At 45.1% G+C, this 19,828-nt stretch overlaps 2 protein-coding genes across 2 annotated transcripts; both read left to right on the top strand.

Moving 5' to 3' along the window:
* Positions 1 to 12: 12 nt before the first annotated feature.
* Positions 13 to 18,353, top strand: LOC131264161 (uncharacterized). The gene is made up of 21 exons (XM_058266450.1): positions 13 to 156; positions 5,166 to 5,222; positions 5,316 to 5,470; positions 5,539 to 5,850; positions 5,930 to 6,094; positions 6,275 to 6,474; positions 6,556 to 6,676; positions 8,270 to 9,400; positions 10,583 to 10,876; positions 11,262 to 11,411; positions 11,905 to 12,058; positions 12,598 to 12,755; positions 13,091 to 13,214; positions 14,264 to 15,649; positions 16,773 to 16,838; positions 16,914 to 17,245; positions 17,318 to 17,522; positions 17,610 to 17,761; positions 17,832 to 17,943; positions 18,014 to 18,111; positions 18,177 to 18,353. The coding sequence occupies exons 1-21, from the start codon at positions 54 to 56 to the stop codon at positions 18,351 to 18,353; spliced, it is 5,652 nt and encodes a 1,883-aa protein (XP_058122433.1). The 5' UTR covers positions 13 to 53.
* A 367-nt stretch (positions 18,354 to 18,720) lies between these two features.
* On the top strand, positions 18,721 to 19,673 carry LOC131265595 (DNA-binding protein RFXANK). Its single transcript, XM_058267881.1, has 3 exons — positions 18,721 to 18,827; positions 18,896 to 19,183; positions 19,246 to 19,673. The coding sequence occupies exons 1-3, from the start codon at positions 18,796 to 18,798 to the stop codon at positions 19,568 to 19,570; spliced, it is 645 nt and encodes a 214-aa protein (XP_058123864.1). The 5' UTR covers positions 18,721 to 18,795; the 3' UTR covers positions 19,571 to 19,673.
* The last annotated feature ends 155 nt before the right edge of the window (positions 19,674 to 19,828 follow it).

The raw sequence follows: 19,828 nt of genomic DNA, 5'->3' as shown, positions 1-19,828 counted from the left end.
CGGGACTGAAGAGAACCTGCAAAAGAAAAAAAGGAAACGAAAAAAAGGAAAAGATGGCACCGCTACCACCACCACTCGGACCGACAACGTTGCCACGCGAAAGGCAACATCATCGCCGAGCCCACGGACTGTACTTCCACTCATCGCCCCCGAAAGGTAAGGCTTTTCAGTTTAGCAACGGAACGGTAGCTATTTACTGACAATGACGGGAGTGGTCCTTCGACTGTCGATAGTCCGAAGCCGATGGAGGCGCCCGGTGATTTATGGTTGTCAACACGTGCACCACGTGTTTGCATGTGTAGGTGTTGGTGTATTACCCGGGTTTGGGGATTTCCAGTTGCGGAGGGTTCGTTTCCTACCTTCCATAGTTACCAAAGCCTTGTTTAATTGCGATAGCTTTTGTCTGGCGCCTATTTCGTTTCGCCCCATTTCAAGGTAATCCTGACTCGACGGAACATCGGTCATAGGCACCACCCAAAAAGTGTCTGTGAACTTGAGTAACAGCAGTGGCATAAAGAGACATGTGAGCATGTTCTTTTGCGCAGGCCAAGAAGCTGAACTAATTTCTAAAAGGGCTTGAAGGATCGCTTTAAAAACATGACACGGGATAAACATCTGACAGACGTCTGTGGTAGGGCGACCGATATTGATGTTTTCCTAACCTAGATACAACTTCTAATAAGCCTCGGGCAGTCTCGACGCTGTTCCGCGACAAACTTTTGGCGTCATAGGCATTAGAGAAGTTGCTGAATAAATTATGTACCTCGAAAATAACACTTTACCGTCCGGAACCTGTGCGAGCCACATATGAACTATTAATTCGAGGTTGACACACAGACAAAAAAAACGAGATAAACAACGATACAATGATAGGATAAAACTGTGTCATACCACCCCATGCCAGAGCGGAAATAAATGACCAAACCGGGTGATCTACCGAGCCGGTAGATGGACGGAAAATGGACAGGTTTTCGATTTATGAACTCGCGTCATACAACCGGCGCAGTTTCATGTAATGGGCCAACCGGCTGATGACTATATAATCAAGTCTGTCGTGGCATGTGTGTCCCATATATTTCGCCGGAATTGGTATATTACAACCCCTACCCACTCCGTCAGTGACTCACGGACATGTGCCGACCCTTTTAATCATCTATTGTCACGTCATTTTACCGCTGAAAACTACCCCGTGCTCCAACGGGCCATTCGGACGTCTTTTGAATCATCATTGGCGTGCTCTATTTCTCACAAAAGACGGCAGCGAAGATGACACTTCTGGAAATTAACAGTGCTCCACTATTAAGTCGTTTAACGTCATTCCCTAAAGCGGGAGGACAGCCCAATTAAGTTTATTACGAGTCCTTGGAAGATGCGTTGCCCCCGCGCGATGTGAGGTTGTGTCAGTTGAAAGACAGTTTGAGGACAGGCTAGTTAAGCTCGCTACCCTTTCTTTACCCTTCCTACTCCAAACCTATACCATTTGACCTTTTCACTGCCACTCGGCCAAAGTCGTCATCGCGTTAAACGAAACGGTTCTCTAGTGTCAATCATTTCGATTCACCTTTCGCCTGATCGAGGTGAGAGGATCGGGGCGGAGTGCAGGACACGTTCGGTTATGCTCTCTTATACGCTCCTACTCGAAGGTCAACGAACGGTGATTTGAGTTTGTGAAGGGCTAGTGTGCTTTTTGGTTTGTAAATTTCTTTCAACAATGTCATGTGTTCGTGTCACTCCAGGGAAAGACAGCCAATTACTGCACTATTGGAGCTCCTTATGAATCCTTCACAAACCAAATTGGTCACTGCTGGGGACTAGTTGATTGACCTCCGGGGTAATATCAAGTAACTAATCTTCCTACGAGCTCGAGTTAGAGACAGGACTCTTAGAGTTCCAAAGTCCTCAACGGAAGTCGAAAGGCATCCGTTTCATTGGACAGACAACGCAATTTCCAACAACCTGACACATTGTAGTACACACACAAGACGAACGATAGGATCCACACGGCCGCCATTGTTGTCCCGTCCGTTTTTCCAAAGTAATTGTCTGCGATCTGCGAGACTCGTTGACCGATGGCGTGCACCACTGGGCACTATGCAAACAGCGATTTATCTTGGGGTTCCCTTTTTCCATGCCACGCTGTTTACACTCCAATTGATAGTAATTCTACTTACTCACTCACTGCTTCTACACCCCCCCGTTCTCTCCCCCCCCCCCCCCTCCCCCTCCGTACCTTCAAGAGAAGAGTTGTGAAGACCACATTGTAGAACTAACCTTTTGCAGCCCCCATCGGTTGTGAAATATGAAATGAACATGTTTCGCAGAGCATTTCCTTCATCGTGCAAGGTGATTTGCGCAAAATGGCTGAGTTATGTGCAATTTTGTTTCGCCTCAAACGCCTCTGCGTGAAGGCAAGGTTTCGTTTTGCAGAAGGTGCACCTGAATTTCCACCCCATCGTCAATTTAGTTGAGCAGAGTGCTTTTAGGCAAGACAAGGAAAATGTTTAAAAGCAAATGTTTGCATACCAAATGGATTGCCAATGAGTGTAATTTAAGTTTTCCGAGTCGTTGTACATTACGCATTACATTATTCCTAAATTGGATAATTTCGTATGATCTAAGGATCTCGCACGTTGACGTGTTTGTTAGCTTCACATTTCCTTCACTGTTGTATGAAAATTAGAAAATCGGCCCATCAGCGCCGGGACTCAGAACCGAAACCGGACACAAATGAAAAAAGTCTAGTAAGCGCTTAGCGGCCAGGCGCATGAACAAGATGGTCATTGCGTCAAGAAGAACAATAAGATCTTCTTTTTTTTTATTAAACATGCATCATGAAGATCCTTGCTTTTGCTTATAACCAATTTGATAATCGGAATAATTAATGTCTTTGATATTTGGAATAATAGTGCCTTCTTACACAAAATTCCTTTTTAAATCTTTGCTTCACTCAGTACTTTTTTTCTAAAATTCGTATTGCATTTTGGCTATAAAAAATAAGGGTTTTTTGAATATTTCTATATAATTCCACCTTTGGTTTTCTTTTAACTTGATAAATATGAACTAAATAAGGAACATTCATAGGAGAGAGTTTCTTCAGCTTAGGCGTCAGGTTGTACCTCTGATAAATAAACCCTGTTACAATCGGGACTTTTGAAAACACGGAACAAAAAGTTGTTCATTTGATTATTGAGCAGGTTAAATGCTAAAGCATAGGTCAAACAATTTACTTAATATACGTCCATTGAATCCAACTCGCTCAAAGTAGTTAAACGATCAATTAATATTCCAGGGAACAGAAAAATGGCCGTAAACAAATCAAGCATAGGAAAAATACAATGAAATATCTTAAGTCAAACTCTAACAAAGTTCTTAGACAGTAAAGCAACGAAGTAACAAGAGGACAAATCAAACCATCGAACCATAATCGACGAAGGCAGCAAAGTACCGTTTGCCGTGAGAGCTACTAATTTTCTGCGTGAGAGAGGAAATGTAACAAAAACGACACAAACAGGAAAAGGGGGAAAAAAGTAACTTTTACACCAAATAAGGTGTGCCTATGTGGTGCTGCGATGGCACGTGTACCACTACCCGATCCTGATGCAACCGAGCCTCACTACCCTGAGGGATGGGAAAGAAGGCACCACGTATAAATTATATCTTTCGAGTAAATCAATTTCCAATCTATCAAACTGTGCCACCCTGCGGGGAGGGCTGAGGATGGCAAATGAGCGGCAACGAGTGAAAATAGATTCTTACGCCTCTCACCTGCCCGTGTAGTGCTGGTTGACGCGTCCGTACACCATTTTGTTGTTCCATTCCTCTTTTTTCCTTCTTCAGGATCGCAGCCTAAGTGTGGCTGCTAAACGCGCTTTTCTACCGTTAGGTGTAGGAAGTACACGCCAGTCGGGTTCCGTCTGTGGTTGGCTCATGACACCAGAGTCTCGCCAGTGAAAGTACACTTGAAAGTTGCTCCTTGCTTGCTACCGAACCGACCTCCAGCTCCAGCATATTGCGCCCGGTACGTCAAGTTCTTGATCAACGCGTGGTCCCAACCGCACCGTGTTGCAATCGGAGGACAGCTGAAGTTTTCCCTATTGATTACTTCCATCGATGCCGTTGCGTTCCGGAAACAAGTTTTACTTTCAACCTACTTGAGTAAGGTCCCAGGGACCATCATTACGAAAAAAAAACAACAACGATCGCCCTTGTGGGTGCGAAGAGAAAAAGAACAACAGCCTACGTCGAGCGAGTCTAGCGACTCGTGTGTCATATGGTTTCGGTTCACATGACCCATTTATTGCCTCATGCTTGAGGGCAACTGTCTAGCGTAACGCCCCTTTGGTTGGGTTTTAGGTGATGAAACACTTTCAGTTGAAGTACCGGAACCGAACCGAAACCAACCCGTAGGATGCGCCAAGCTGACAAAGGCTGTCCACATTTATTCATTTGGTGACGTTGGAAGTGAACGAATCGGAAAATTTCTTCGAGCGTTTTGTGGAGGAACATGTTAATTGGTGAATTATTGATACCGGTTGTGTATCGGTAATTTGTCCCAAAAGTTGAAGTGAACATGAGTATCGTGGTTTAATAAAAGTGGTGTGAGACAAAAAAGAACATTGGTTTCCTTGAATTCGTTTTTGCTAAAAGTTATACAAAGACTATAAAGTGTAAGTTTTACCGTGGACTATTTTTAGATAGCACTAAACAAGTTGATTAAAAACAGTTATTCTGGAAATATAGAATGGATTCTTAAGGTTTCAGCTGCTTGCATTAAATGTTGCAAGAATATATTTTGAGTTAGTTAATTTCATGTGGATCTGAAAATAAAAGCATTATAAGCTTAAATATTGCTTTAGCTAATAGAAAGAACATTATTTAGGACTAACAATATCCTGCTAATCCTAGACTTATTCTAAATTTATGGATAAGTTGTTGAACATTGGATTTAGTATCCAAGATGTTCTCTAGGACTTCATTCTATTGAGGGAATACTTTTAATCGCGTGATATTATAGTATTTATTTTATATTAGACACACAGGAACTTTTGGATCAGTAGTCTGCATATATCTAACATTTTACCATGAACAATTTGTAAAAGTCCTACTGTTTGTCTCATCAATAAACGTGTAATTGTGTTCACATGCTGCTCACTTGTCCACGCCAGTGCTCCAAATGAACAACCATCTAGCATCAAAGGATAACGACATCCGGAGTAGAGACGGTAATGAAACGAACCATTAAAAGACACTTGGAACTATTGACTAACTTCCACGTTTCAACCTGCATTTCCATTCGATTTCCATTCGATCTTCAGTGATCAAACCCTCGAATATACGAATATGGCTACACCACAAACAGATGTCCAAGTTGGCCAAGGTGCTCTGGGCTGGCCAGGGCATGCGACTTCGGACGGAAACATCACACCATCCGCGGATGAAGCGGTTCCTCGAGTGTGTTCCTCACGTCATGGTGAGTGAAGGGTCCGGGTAGTTTGTCTCGTTTGGGTGTCCGCCATGGTAGTTCCCTTCCTTCCGCAGGGGGTCATAAAAGAAATTCACCAGGCCGTGGTGGACAACGATCTGGACACGTTGAAGGAGAAGACTGCGCCACCGGCGCCGAGGGTCATTCTCACCAGCAAGGATGCGAACGGGCTGACGCCGTTGCATAAGGCGGCCGGACTAGCGCACACCCACATCGTCGAATATATCCTCTCGGCATGGCCCAGCCTTTCGTCGGATGAGGATCATACAGGCAAGACGCCGCTTCATTGGGCGGCAAGTGCGAAGAACAACGCACGCAGTTTCAATCTACTAGTACAGGCCGGAGCCGACGAGACGGCCCAGGACAATGTGAGTGTTGAGATGGCGTCTTCTGTGTGGGTTGGAACTGGCATTAAGTTGTTTCTGCTTCCGTATTCACATGCAACAGCGCCACAAGGTGGCGGAGTACTACAAAAACAAACCGACCGACATCGACCGATCGCTGCTGTCCGTCATCCCGGAGGCGCCACGAATATCGCAGCAGGGGTTTCCGGCCTACTTCGACTGGGCAATGTTCACGCTGGAGGACGATTCCGATGAGGTAGCCAACGGTGTGTTGAGGCTTTTGCGTACCGTACCGATTTCTTACCACAACCAAACGGATGGGAAAAAAACACACCCGACCGATCCTCCGGCACACGACCGGCATTCGATCGGGCGGATCGGGCGTGTTTCTTTCTTCGTTTTCTTTTTCTTTTCTTTTCCTTCGATTTCTTGATCTTGACGCCCGCAGGGTTCACAGACGCGAATGAAACCGTTTCTTTCGCAGAATAATCTGCTGGACGCGGCCGACACGCCAACGGGGGTAGGGGCTACCGCGGGCGGTGATGTGGTCAAGTCAAAGTCGGTGCACAATCTTACCAACGGCGTGCTGACCGAACTAGGGGCTCCTACCGCCGAACAGCAGCCTGTGGAGCAATCGAACGGCACTGAGTAAGTAACCTTTGAGGGAAATAACAATAATCAGAAAAATTTCCAACTTCAACATTTTATTCATATTTATTCTCCACACAGTGTTAAAGAGGAAGAGGCCAAGGACAACGATGGAATGGATGCTGAATCCAAGGAAGCGTCGGGAAACCAAGACACCGAACAAGAGAACAAGTCCGAGCAAAATGAAACGACAGTTGAACAGGTAAAAGGATTACTGACGAAAATTAATTTTTATCCTTTTTGTGGATCGATTGGTTTGTGAGAACATCTTCTCCTGTTTTTCCTTCTATAGTCCCAACCCTGTTTCTTCGAATTGTGTTCTTTCATGAAGTGAAGGTCAAAACAGATTGATCGTTATTATCAAATTGAACAGACTACGAATTATATTTAGTTCAAGTTATTTTGAACAAGCGGCATTTCCAGTTTGTTTCGTTTCATTGTTTTTCAACGATTTATTACAATCCGATTGCTTTGTTCGTTTGTTAGTTCTATTCAGTTTTCGTTTGATAGTTCTTTTTCTTCGAGGGAAAACTGTTATTTCTAAAATATAGTTTCAAAAACATGTTTGATTCTTCTTCTTCTTGGCGTAACGTCCTGGCGTAACGGTCATGCCTGCCCCCATTAAGGGCTTACAAGACTTTTCCCCTTTGTTTACGTAGTCGGTCCTCTCGTACAGAGGAAGATTCCGGTCTTGGTTGGGATTCGACCCCACGCCGTCGAGGTGGTGCTACTGCTTGATTCTACAACATTCAAATCTTGATTCAATTTTCATCATTTTTGGCATGTTTTGGAAAATACGTTATACGTTAATAATAACAAATCCATTTTAATATGATTTGTGTCTTGGATTACTTCCGAATTGTTCTACTTATGTTAACTTAGTAAATAAGAATATTGTGAAAATATTCATTTGACCTTTCCGCCCAGAAAAATCGATCCCACTCCCGGGAAAACCCCGGCTGCGCACCGGAACTCGAGTGAAAAATTTTCAATGAAACCCTTCAATTATGCATTTTCAAAAGACACACATTCGTACTTCGGCGCCACCGACGACATTTCTCGCTCGTTAATGTTTACCAGCTTTGTTCAAGCCGTCGTTGCACAGCATGCCAACCGAAATCCATTTGCAGGACGTTGCCTGTTGTTCGCACGCAAATCGACCCCCGACCCCCGGCACTTTCCCCGGCACAGACAGCATTGGTCAACGCATGCTCTATCAAACGTTGTAATCGATGTAAACAAGAGATCCCTTAACCGTTCTCCGTCGCAACCGTAATCCGCGGATCGACGGATTATAGGCAGCGAACACGTGACACACGCGGAGGCTCCAAATTGGAGTAACCTGAGGGCTTGGTTGTGGGCAGCAACTTTGCTGGCAAACAAATCCCACAAACGACAGGACCGTACACACATTAGGAATTAATACACAATGCGCCAGCTCGCGACTGACACTTAGTTGACGCTTGATTTCGTTAGAAATGTTAGATATTTAGCGTTTGTTTGGAATTACTACGTTGTAGGTACTACTGCCAGATGTGACGGAGCGAGCTAAAACCAAAACAGTACTGGTACGCGTACTTTACATTCCGTTTGGAACTCTATTTCTTATTCTCTGTCCTTTTATCTCTCCCTCTCTCTGCACCATTTTCTATAGAACTTCTTACACAATCCTTCCACCTCTCGTGTAGTGTGTATTTTTTTGTGTGGGTCGTAGTATGTTTCAAAACATGTAAATATTGGTCTAAGTGTCCGAATGTCTAGGAACAAACAGTGTGTCAATTTGTCTACTCCACAGGATGAGACGGTGGTGGAGCAAGACGAGCCGGATAAGGATTTACCGGTAGAACAGGAACATGCTAATGGCGAGGATCAGGAGGGCGAGCCAAAAACGGCTGACGAACCCGTAGCTAAGGAGGAGACCTCTTCGGCGGTGGTGGAAGAGCGCCAACCCGCTGAAGGGGAGATTGGAAAAGATTCGGCGGAAGGAGAGGAGGAAACTGAAACTAATAGACTCGATACAGGCGAGGTTCAAGGAACTCCAGAAAGGAAGGAGGATGCCAGTAGACCAGTGTCAACAAAACCGTCATCCCTTGGAAGTGCAAAGAGCACTGGAGACGATCGGTACACGCCCGTCTCCGAGGCGGAAGTGGAACCCACCGATAAAAGTCCATCCCCTGCGGTGGCCGAGGATGCAGAGGTCTCGAAAGACAGTCTGGAGCAAGCGATCGACGAACGGAAAGACGACGAAATCGATCAGGATAGTCTGGGGAAAGATGTCGAGGTGGAAGAACCTGCCACAGGCAGCGAGGGACAACACACGCGACCTTCATCGACCATATCTGGTAGAGAGTCCATCAGAACGGGGCCACCATCTCGAGCAACGACTGGAAAAAGTGTTAAATCGAACGGTACAGCAGTCGAGCAGGATGGAGTAGGTACAGTGGATCGAACCAGCAGACAAGCTTCAGCTAACGACAATCAGAATGGCACCCAGCACGACGACCAGGACGACGCTGGGACTGAAATGAACAGCAACCCTTTGGATACACTGGAAGTACCGAATGTACGGAACGAATCCGGTTCCGTTAAGAGTGCCAGCCGAAGTACTGGAGGCACTTCCGGTCGGCGAACTAGCATCTCGAGCTCCGTTAAAGATCCGACCACTCCTGCCTCTCGTCCCCGAAGCCGTGCCGATTCGAACGTGGATTCCATTTCCCGTGCAGTATCCTCTACGACGACGACCGGACGTGTGTCTGGAAAATCGATCAATTCGACCACCACAAACTGGCGGACATCGATCAGCTCTCGGAAGTCTGGCCACTCTGCCGCAGGTCCCGATAAAGCCGATCCGGATGATGACTCCGATCTGAACGATGACTCGAACAATGCCGACGTTCAGATTGTCAGTTATCGAACGCCCGACGAGGTATAGACGATTTGTGTCCTTTAACTTTGAAGACGATCTGTTGCATTAAGGAAGGAGTTGACATTTGTATTTGACTGGCGGAAGAAGCACAAGCTCGTACATTTGCGAGGGTTCGGATTTGGAAACAAACGAAACGAGGGAAATTGTTCCCAAACAAAAATTTAAAATATTGGACGTCTATGTTATACACTCCTGGCAGTCGATGTCGACGAACTAAATATGTATGACGATTGAATCACTTCATCCCAAAACAGCTTTAATTATAGTCATACTAGTAGGCGCTGTATCACGGTTTTCTCGCCATTTTGTTTGAGCTGAGTAAAGACTTCAAAGAAACGGCATTGACACACTCACGTAACTTGCGCCACAGCACCCACCAAGGCTTAGCTATTTATTCTTTTGGCTATAAGTTCTATGCCGGCAGGACAATTCTCTGTCTTGGTGCTCCCCATAAAGGAGCGTTGAGCATCTGTATTGAACTCACAGTCAGGCGCTTTTCTGTAGGTCGTAGGCAGCAGCCAAATACACAATCACACATAACACACGCTGTACGTCCTCGTTCCTTATCAGTAGACTTTAGTAAACCTATTGTGTGTCCCTGTCATCGTCTGCAAAGTTGAAAGAAGTAGTAAAAAGTTAAAAATGTTCGCATGCAATCAAGCCACACATGAAGTAAAGATACTTATTTAATGTTAGTAAGTCGTAACCAGACATTAAACAAACGCAACAAACAGTGAACTCAATTTGGTAAAGCTAAACGGACGCGAATGTGATATGAAGGTTGGGATGTAGAAGAAGAATGGCTCTTTGTATTGCATCCTTTAAATATTTGTATTCGTGTTTGTTGTCGATGTTGGTTTTTTCGTCAAATATAGTATGAAGCATTTCATGTACTTGTGTTGTTCATTTCTGTTCAGTTCATCTTTGAAGCCTTTGTTTCGTTTTGCTGTACACTGTATTGGTCCGTTGTCGTTTGCTCGACCGTTGTCGTTGCTTTTCCTCCCCCCGTTAGCATTATTGTTCACTTTTGCCACATTCCATCCCGGTGTTGGACATTTTTAAAGATTATGCGGTTGACTTAAATCACACTTCTGCGACCTTATCTACTAGTAGACCATTTGTATGGACATGGTTGTAATTGTTTTTGTTACGATTATGGGGTCTTCTACAAACTCCTCACAGAAGTCATCGCCACGAATCGACACCGACGGGGCTGCTCGGGAGATGAATGAAACGGGCGTGGATGACCGACCGGAAATTGTATCTCGCGGAGTAAAGGAAGAGAAGCAGATTCAACCAGATAATGCTTCCGACAATGGTACGGCACTAGATCGGACAGCACAAGAAAAAGTGTCCACGCAAGAGGAACCCACCAACCAGGTGCTGGAAATCGAGGGAACGGTAGAAGGTGAACCGGACCACGGCCAGCTTCAGTCGCAGAACCAACAACAGATTAATCTTGCAGAACAACCGAATGTAATAATTTTATACTTGTTGTCCGTTCGTGTCCGAAACGATTATTGTCCAGTAGTACATTTGCATCCATTTTTAGACAGCGCACCTTCTCGGGGACTAGCCTTACGAAAACAAAATTTTACCACAAACCTCACGACCACGTTGTATGTTTTTTATGTTGTACCTTTACACACCTCACCCGGCGATGGCCTAAAGCTTTGTGCAATTTATGTTACTGTTAGTCGGCTTTCGAATGCCACCTTTAAAATCGGTTCCTGCGTATCCTTTTCGTTCCGTCGTAGTCGTTCTGTGTGTGACGTTGTTGTTATCGTAGTATTACCATTACAACAACTCTATTTTACAAAGCATGTGGTTTTTTTTAAATTTTTTTTACGTCACTCGTTAGATGCAACAGACGGTGCAGGATGCAATTGATGCAGCCGATCTGGAACAGTTGGCCGCGATCGTACTGAACGGTGAAGGCAAACAGCTGGTTGGAAAGACGTCCGAGCAGACGGAAATTCAAGCTTTTCTAGATAACGTGCCTGCATACATGGTAAGCACTTTTTGATGCCAACACAGAATTGAATTGTTATTATTTGTTATATTTGATGACGCCATATTCGTGTTAGCTTTTTTCATAAACCAAAAACAAATTACCGGCAATTATTGGTGGCTATGGTGGCAGCATTATGAAAACTTCGTTTCATTTTATCCTTTCATGACATCTAACCGCATCACATCTATGTTTCAGGGCAAAACGTGTTTATGAATAGTTGTCTTTCTGAATTCAACTCATTTTTGTTATCTATCAAACGACACACCGAATTCATGTTTTCCTCTTAAGTAGTTTCTTTTACTTATCAAATAATATGACCAGCACAGCACGGACACAGGGCTCTCTGAGATTTGATTTATCATCGCCCTAATGGAGATTTAATTTGCTGCTCATCATTAGCTTGACATTAGAATCTGTTGCTTTGTGCGGTCATCACACATGAAACCCAAAATATTTACTCCCTTCCGGTTGATGTTCCTTTGTTTTTTAGGGGAAAATACGGCGCGTGCATCTGGCGGCACGCGAGGGTAGCCTGCGTGACCTGCAGTCGGCGCTGGACAGGCGTAAATTTGCCACGGCAAAGGACGAAATATCGCCGCACGGTGCAACGCCCCTGCACGTGGCCACCATCTTTGGACATGCAGGTACGTCAGATAGGCTAATGAAGCTTCGCTCGGCTGGATTGTACTACTATATCCAACCCTTGTGGCATGAAATCGCCGTTTAACGGCACGACTGGGACACCGTCCCCATGCTACGCTGCTTCCCTACACTTGTCGATCCGTATCGCGTGGACAGGGTCTTGATGAGCCCCGTTCGATTGTTTATCGATTGCTTCCGAGCCTTTCAACCGGTCCGTTTTCCCGGGCCTTTGAGATGCTAACAAACGTAGCGTGGCCGTTTTCACGCGATGCATACCTAACGAAGAGACTGAAGGACGTCCCGCACGACAGCCTGTCGTTAGTAGTCGGTGTCATAATTTTGATGCCATCCATTTCCACCCCGGGGTCGGGACAACGCGACTCAAGAAAGTGCTCCTCATTTGTGACACTCTGCTCGGGTGGCAAGGATGGCCAACAGGGACGTTACATCCATTCCGGCCGACGCTGACGGTGTGGTTAAACGGTCGTGCTTAAGAAAATTTCTGAACCCATTCTCTCTCTCCCTTCTTCCTTCCCCACAGGCATTGTTCGCTACCTCGCAGGCCGGTTCCCGGAAACCCTCGGCGCAACGGATGACGATGGCCGGACACCGCTGCACTATGCAGCGACGCTAAAGGATAACGGGCACTTCTACAACCTGCTCACACACCTCGGGGCCAACGCGAAGGTCGAAGACAACGTAAGTAAGATGCGGCAGCCGTTTTCCGGGCGCCTGAATCATTGATCAACGCCACGTGCTGTTGAAAAATGTTCCCATTCCACGTACGCCAATTCCCGTCCGATGTCAACCGCGTTGGTCCTTGAAAGTCAAGCTTCCTCTTTCATCCATAATTGTTACTCACGAACCACGTAGAACAAGGACGTGCATTGTGTTGAAATTGAAGGCATTAAATATGAAACCGAATCCTGTGCCGTAAAACAGCCGATCGATTGCACTCCAATCGGCAATCGATCGCACTGCGGGAAACTGTGCACCGCTTTGACTCAGCTTCTCTTTCATTCCGTTTTCAACAGCTCAACCACTCGGCCGAGTACTATCTGGGTCACGTGCAGTCGCAGGGCATCCTTTCCCATCGGCAACTGTTGCGGGACTATGGCGCCAAGGAGGAGCTCGCAGATGAGATGCTGAACGATCAAGGTACGTTCGTAAAGTGTAGTTTTTGTCAAGTTTGAAGTTCGCATCGAATCGATATAACACTGTCATTTGTTCCTAGATTTTTGTCTAAAATTAAGAAAGTTGTTCTCCTTCTCTAGCTGAATTGAACCAAAAATGTTATAAAAAAGAATATAAAATGTGTGCTTAATTTAATAGTTGGGAAAGGAGAACAATATGTCATGGTTTTAAGCACACATGTTAATTATACAGAAGTTCTTACTGTTGTGCTATATTTGTGAGGATCCACTAATTAAAGTGATAAATACCTCATAGTTTCTATTCGTCAAATTTAAAATAAGTCGCACGCAAAGGGAACAATTCTAATAAGCCCATTAATGGGATAGCCATGGTCGAAGACGATCGTTACGCTGGCAAAGAAGAAGAAAAAGACTGAAATAGAATCCCCAAAGTTGTGCTTCAAATATATTTAGGAATAGGAAATTGTGAATAGACGAGCTAAAGTCAATGTCGGCAACATTGTAAAGTTGATACAACAATGATTCTATAAATGTGTTGGTATAATATCTAAATTCGTACGTAAATTCGAAAGTTTTGTTAAATCGATCACAGGATACAGATTATTGCGTACTGCTCAACCCTATGTGATTCACTTTTTTGAAGCGGAAATTAATAATTGAAAATGTGAACACAATGCACGGAGCCCATGTTAAGTATTATATCACGAACGTGGTTTTGGAATGATGAGTTTGCTTTTTAAATTATTATACCATTTCGGTTTCTCACAACAAAACGTTTTATACCAAAACTAGATTGTTTTAAACATTTTCCTTGAGTATTCTTACGTTTTACTAGACATAAACCTTTTTAAAAATGTAGTCTCAGTCATCCCTTTCTTTGAAACCATTTTTCAAGCATTTGGGATGTCACGTTTTAGTTTAATTATACGGTATGCACCTGTTCCTAGCGACAGTGCTCCACTGAATTTTTTAGTTGTAGAACGAAGCGAAACAAACACATTACTCAATTAGAAATCCAATTCAATCGCCATCCGATCCTCACCTTTGGAACAGTGCCCGACGATCTGCACAGTGCTCGTCGTCCACTGGACGACGTCGACACGCTGACAACGCTCGAGCGGTGTTACAAAATTATCCACGAACCGATCGATGACCTAGTCCGCTCGGTCGGACTGCCAACGAACAGCGTACCGGGCAGTGCGTGCTCGCTGCGGATCCTGATCACATCCTACTTGGCGCGCTTCCTCAAACGTAGCGTCTTCGACAAGATCAAGAAGCGTCAGACCCGGCTCGATCACAATCTGTTCGATGTCATCTGGCCCGCGATGAAAAAGGCCACCAAGGAGAAGCGGCTGGATGAAGATCTGAACGTGGGCATCGTCATGCCGGACTACGATGTGTTTGTCGTGTTCCAAGAGTTTCTCGTGCCACTAATCAAGGACGTACACTGTATGGAGCTGACGCAACCGCTTATGCCCCATCCACCGATGCAATACTTCCCGCGGTATATCGTCAATGACCTGGAGCCGCACGGAGCTGGAACAGGTCAGAGCTCACCACCGGCCTCGAGTACCAACAATGGGAACACATTACGCGAGAACCCCGATAGTGTGCAGCTCAATCTGGACACCTCGGGCAAGTACATCACGGGCTGTATCGTGGAGTGCGCCCGGAACCTGGACGCGTACGAATTTCCACTCAACCTCGGCATTGCCCAGCTGGAGCAGGTTGAACGACTCATCACAGCCAAAGTGCTATCGATGGACTTCGTGCGAGCCGTAGGAGAGACCGAGCTCGGGACGTATTACAGCATGAACGAAATTCTGGAGAATCCATCGGAGATCCGAACCGTACTGGCGGCGAATGGGTTGCTGATTCCTCTGCTTGATCATACCGATCCCTACCAGACGGCAGAATCGATCGCCATCAACGGACGCTACTGGCCGTACGGGCGTGGAGTATACGTCAGCCTCGAGGGAAACCTGGCCGTGTGGGTCAACGCACAGGACCATCTCCGGTTGCTCTGCTGCACGCCGAGCAAGGATCCAGCTTCCATCGGTACGGCCTACTCGAAGGTTGGGCGTGCCATGAACTACCTCGAGGAACGGATCCCCTTCAAGCACAGCTACTTCCTGGGCAATCTGCTCTCGAGGCCCTCGTTTCTCGGCACGGGCCTTAAGTTTACCCTCACGCTCGCCCTGATCCATCTGCGTAAGGAGCGCGAGAACCTACGCCATCTGTGCGTCGTCCGCGGGCTTCACCTCTTCACGGCCGACGATCTGCCGACGGTGCGGATGTGCAACATGCGCAGTATGGCCCAGACCGAGTGGCAACTTTTCCAAGACTTTAGCAGTGCCATCACGAACATCGTTGCCCTCGAGAAGGAACTGTCCATGTCCAATTCCCTACACATTGCCGCCACGCTGTTGCGTATATTTCGTAAGAAGAAGCATAGCCTAGTGACGGATGGGTCCGTGCCACCGAACTGAACCGGATCGTTGGACTTCCATTAAACCCCCCCCCCCCCCCCCCCCCTCTCCATCTCCCTCATCTTAGCTCTCCATTAAAGTGCTATCCACACGGCGATGGCGTTTCGAGTTAGATGTTGCAGATTACACGCCTCATAGGGTGCTGCTATTGATTGTAGAACAAGAACCCCCCAGATTTTGTGGTAGATTTGTATACGAAAGTGGAGTACTGACTACTTTACACCGCTCCAACTAAGCAGAGCGGAAAGAACTACCCATATGATACAAGCCCATCGTTCATTTCGTAGTACCAAAAGTTAAACGGAGAACCTTAAAAAGAGTCCAAGATCGGGAGATGACGCAAGGAAAGAGCTTACAGTGGAGCGAACGTAAATCACAACCGGGTTAGTAGCACCATTATCGTTTTTCTAACATGGTTTGTTTTACCCGTTTATGTACATACAAGACTATGCTTTCTTGGGGAGACGGCAAACCACTCATGCTCCCTATGTGGTGTGCTCATGTCGTTGTTTCGTTCGGTGGTTGGTGGTGCTTTTTACTAATTTTCGAAGTCATACTCGTAAGAATCTACAAGTTCATTACGTAATTTAACCAACACATGTGCCGGTGTGGAACATGGAAGCAAGCAATTTCAAATCATTTAAAATTTACTTAAACATTTGTGCTCTTCTTCTCTTTCCTTCCTTCTATCTCCCTATCTGTCTCATTTTACTCTCCATTGATATTTACCGATTGTAATTAATGCTACATCAACCATTTACTGTATCCGACCCTCCCGTATGCGCGTGTTGTATCAACTGCTGCCTCTGTTCGAAACAATAGGCTTGCGCAAGGATGACACAAGACAATCCTCGCAGATGAAAATGGTTTCATAAATGCATGATCGTATCTTACCATGTACTTTGCGTTTCTCCTAAATTGCGTAACACCGTAGACACATTTCATTTCGCACCCAATGTTTCGATTTAATTAGTACAATAATTTGCTGCGTGTGAATGTCTTTTGGTTTTTGTAGTAATATTGTATTTCTATTGAACACTCATTTATATTTCCTGCCATTTTGTCCCTTCCAGAACTCGGTGAACAACAGATGGAGATACCATTATTCCGCACAGAAGAGGGACGATATTTGGCTACTTGTAAGATATGTCTTAAAAAGAAAATCTGAAGTTTAATTACTATGACCAACGTTTATTTCTCGTATCACCGTTTAGCGCTTGGCGATCCGCTAATTAAAGGACTAACCGAGATTGCCAACAAACGTCCCCCGGACCCCGTCACCTACTTGGCGAACTATTTGTTTAACTTTGCCAACCAGAAATCAGGTACGGGTCGCAAGGAGGCGGATAACGATACAAACAACAATTTAATAGAAGGCAGCGTCAACCAGTCGGCCGAACAGGATCTGGAAAGCTCGAGTAAGCAGGTGTTGCCGGACGGCGGCTCGCTATCTCATCCGCCGCCCCCGATGGAACCGACCGTTAGGGATGAGAACCAACCGTCACCCGAAGAATCGGACATCGTGCCAGCACCGTCCGATGATCGGGTATGTAGGCATTCTCCGGAAGGCGGTACTTGAGGACGTGAGTTGAATTTACCACGATTTCATCTCACGTAGGATGAGCATGGACAGAGCATGCTTCATTTCGCGTGTGCTCGATCCCACGGCAGAAACGCCTTGATACAGCTTATCGAAGAGTCCGGAACGAACATCACCTACAGGGATGAGTTATACCGTACGGCGCGGGATGTTGCCCTGCAAGCAACCCAACCGGACAATGCAAAAGAAATCGATCGCTATGTGATCGGGCTGGTCGCTAGAGGTACTGCTACTGATTATAATTTTGATCGATGGTCATGGCCATTTTACTTATTTTTTAATAAAATAATTGTTCTTTTATCCCCGGTAGGTGATCTCGAGGCTTTAAATGGAATGCTCCTGGAAGGATACGACCATATCGTTGATGTCGTTGCACCGGACGGTGTTCCTATATTACAAGTGGCTAGTGATAGAGGCTTTCAGGACATAGTACGGTTTTTGGAGGGCGTGCGTGCTTTTGAGGTACATGTGTAACGCCATAATAAAGGATAATTTCATTATAATTGTAAATCATACGTACATCACATTGCAGGAGAATCGAGAAAATCTCCTCACTGCAATCCGGCAAAAGCAGTTTGAGGCGGTTGTTAATCTGACAAAACTACCGGATGGGGCTAAACTTGTGCGTGCGAAGAACTACTACGGTAAATGAGTAAATTGGACCAGTTTATGTAAGCCTTTCTTCACGTCCATACACCAACTATGTATTTTCAGGACGCTGCTCACTGCATATAGCAATACTCATGGAAAACGAGGACATTGTAGACTTTTTGGCATCCAACTTTAAGGCGGCCCTCAGAATTGGAGATAACGTGAGTTCGATGAAGTAGACATTTTAAGACCATTTTTCAGAACGGAAAGTATATTTTCTAAACAGTTGGATCGCACTCCGCTGCATTACGCCATGGGTGTAAGCAACGTGGAAGCCCTCAGCCGCATACTGATAAAGAATGGCGCCAAACGAGTACTTAAGGATTTGAAAGGACGCCAGCCGACCTACTATTTTATGAACAAAGCGGATATTCTACGTTTACAGGAAGAGGAAAAGGAGTAACGCGACGAGTAACATTCGTTTTAGCAGTTTCACAAAAACATTTCACAACTAAGATTTTTTGTTTGATGGTAGGAAATCTGTAGTAGTAAGATTGATATGTGCCTTTAAATAAATATAGCAAATTGTGCAATTGGTCTTATTCTGTTTATTTTTTTTCTTTAACTGATCGAAATAAAACCAAATAGTTTGATCCTTAGCAGTCTTAATTTAGGTTGTTGATTCGTCGAAAAAATTTTTTTCTTTTTGAACAAAATGCGCGAGAGCTTGATGAATCAAATGCGCGTGAGATGATCGGAGCGATTGAGGTACCTCCTTTGCTCTTCACAAAATGCTACATGCATGCACCTTAGTCCTCTATATATCGTGGTAGCATATGGCATACCAGAAGCAGATTGTTTGTTTACGAAACTAAATTTGTTTCGTTTGTTGTTACCTCTTTGCAATGAGCTCCTCGCCGAATTCTGATGAAGATAGGTAAATAGCACATATTTAATTTGTCTTCCCAGACTATGATTAATGCGAATTACATTTGTTTTGGGCAGAAAAATGGATTTCAATCCCTTGCTCCTGGCAAGTGGCAAACGGAAAAGCGCATTTCTACCGTACAAACCGTCCAATACGGTGCTAACAAACCTGCAGCGCGGGAACACCGAAGCCAACATTCCCAGTGAAATATGTCTTAACTTTCACGAAAAAACCGGACAAGGCGAGATAACCGAGGAGCAGGTAAGGTCTGAACATGCTGTCGATGTTCCGGATTCGAACCAATTCACTCCTCTCCATTGGGCTTGCTATTACGGACAACTAGCCGCCGCTACTATCCTGATAAAGTATGCACGTCCGTAGTTGAATCGACAAGATCCCAGATGCAGTTATTATTTATCAACTTCAGGTGTGGAGCAGATGTCAACAGACAGGCAGTTGATATGATAACGCCCATACTACTGGCCGGCGCAGGAGGTCACAATGAGATCGTTCGGCTTCTTCTGGAAAAGGGGGCTTCGATAAATCACATGGACATTGTGGGTAACACGGCACTCATGTATGCCGCAGCTGGTAATCATCCGCATACCTGCAACGAACTTTTGAATGGCGGTGCAAGTTTTACGGACACCAACGAGGACGGTGAATCGGCTTATTCATTGGCAGTTAAAAACAATGCGAATTTGGCACAAGCCGTACTGGAAAATCATATTACTGCTCTACTTATGACGTGATATATCATTTCCCTCAACAACAATTATGTGATAAAACCAAACCAATAAAAACTGAAAATTTGTGCATAGCAAAAATCTAGCAATGGAATCTGGGGAACCAAAATTCTCTTCTCCGGTGGTGGTTCTAATAATGCCTTACGCAATTCCAACACCAGGTTTTGTATAATTTTGCGTCGAGGCATTCTGTTCCAATTTTTAAGTAGAATTAAATTGTTAGCGTAAGTAAGTTGTTTAAAAAAATAATAACGTAAAAGCAAT

The sequence above is a fragment of the Anopheles coustani genome, chromosome 2 (genome assembly GCF_943734705.1).
Source record: "Anopheles coustani chromosome 2, idAnoCousDA_361_x.2, whole genome shotgun sequence".
NCBI classification, from domain to species: domain Eukaryota; kingdom Metazoa; phylum Arthropoda; class Insecta; order Diptera; family Culicidae; genus Anopheles; species Anopheles coustani.
The sequence above is the reverse complement of the archived record's forward strand: the minus strand, read 5'-3'. Positions and strand labels throughout refer to the sequence as shown.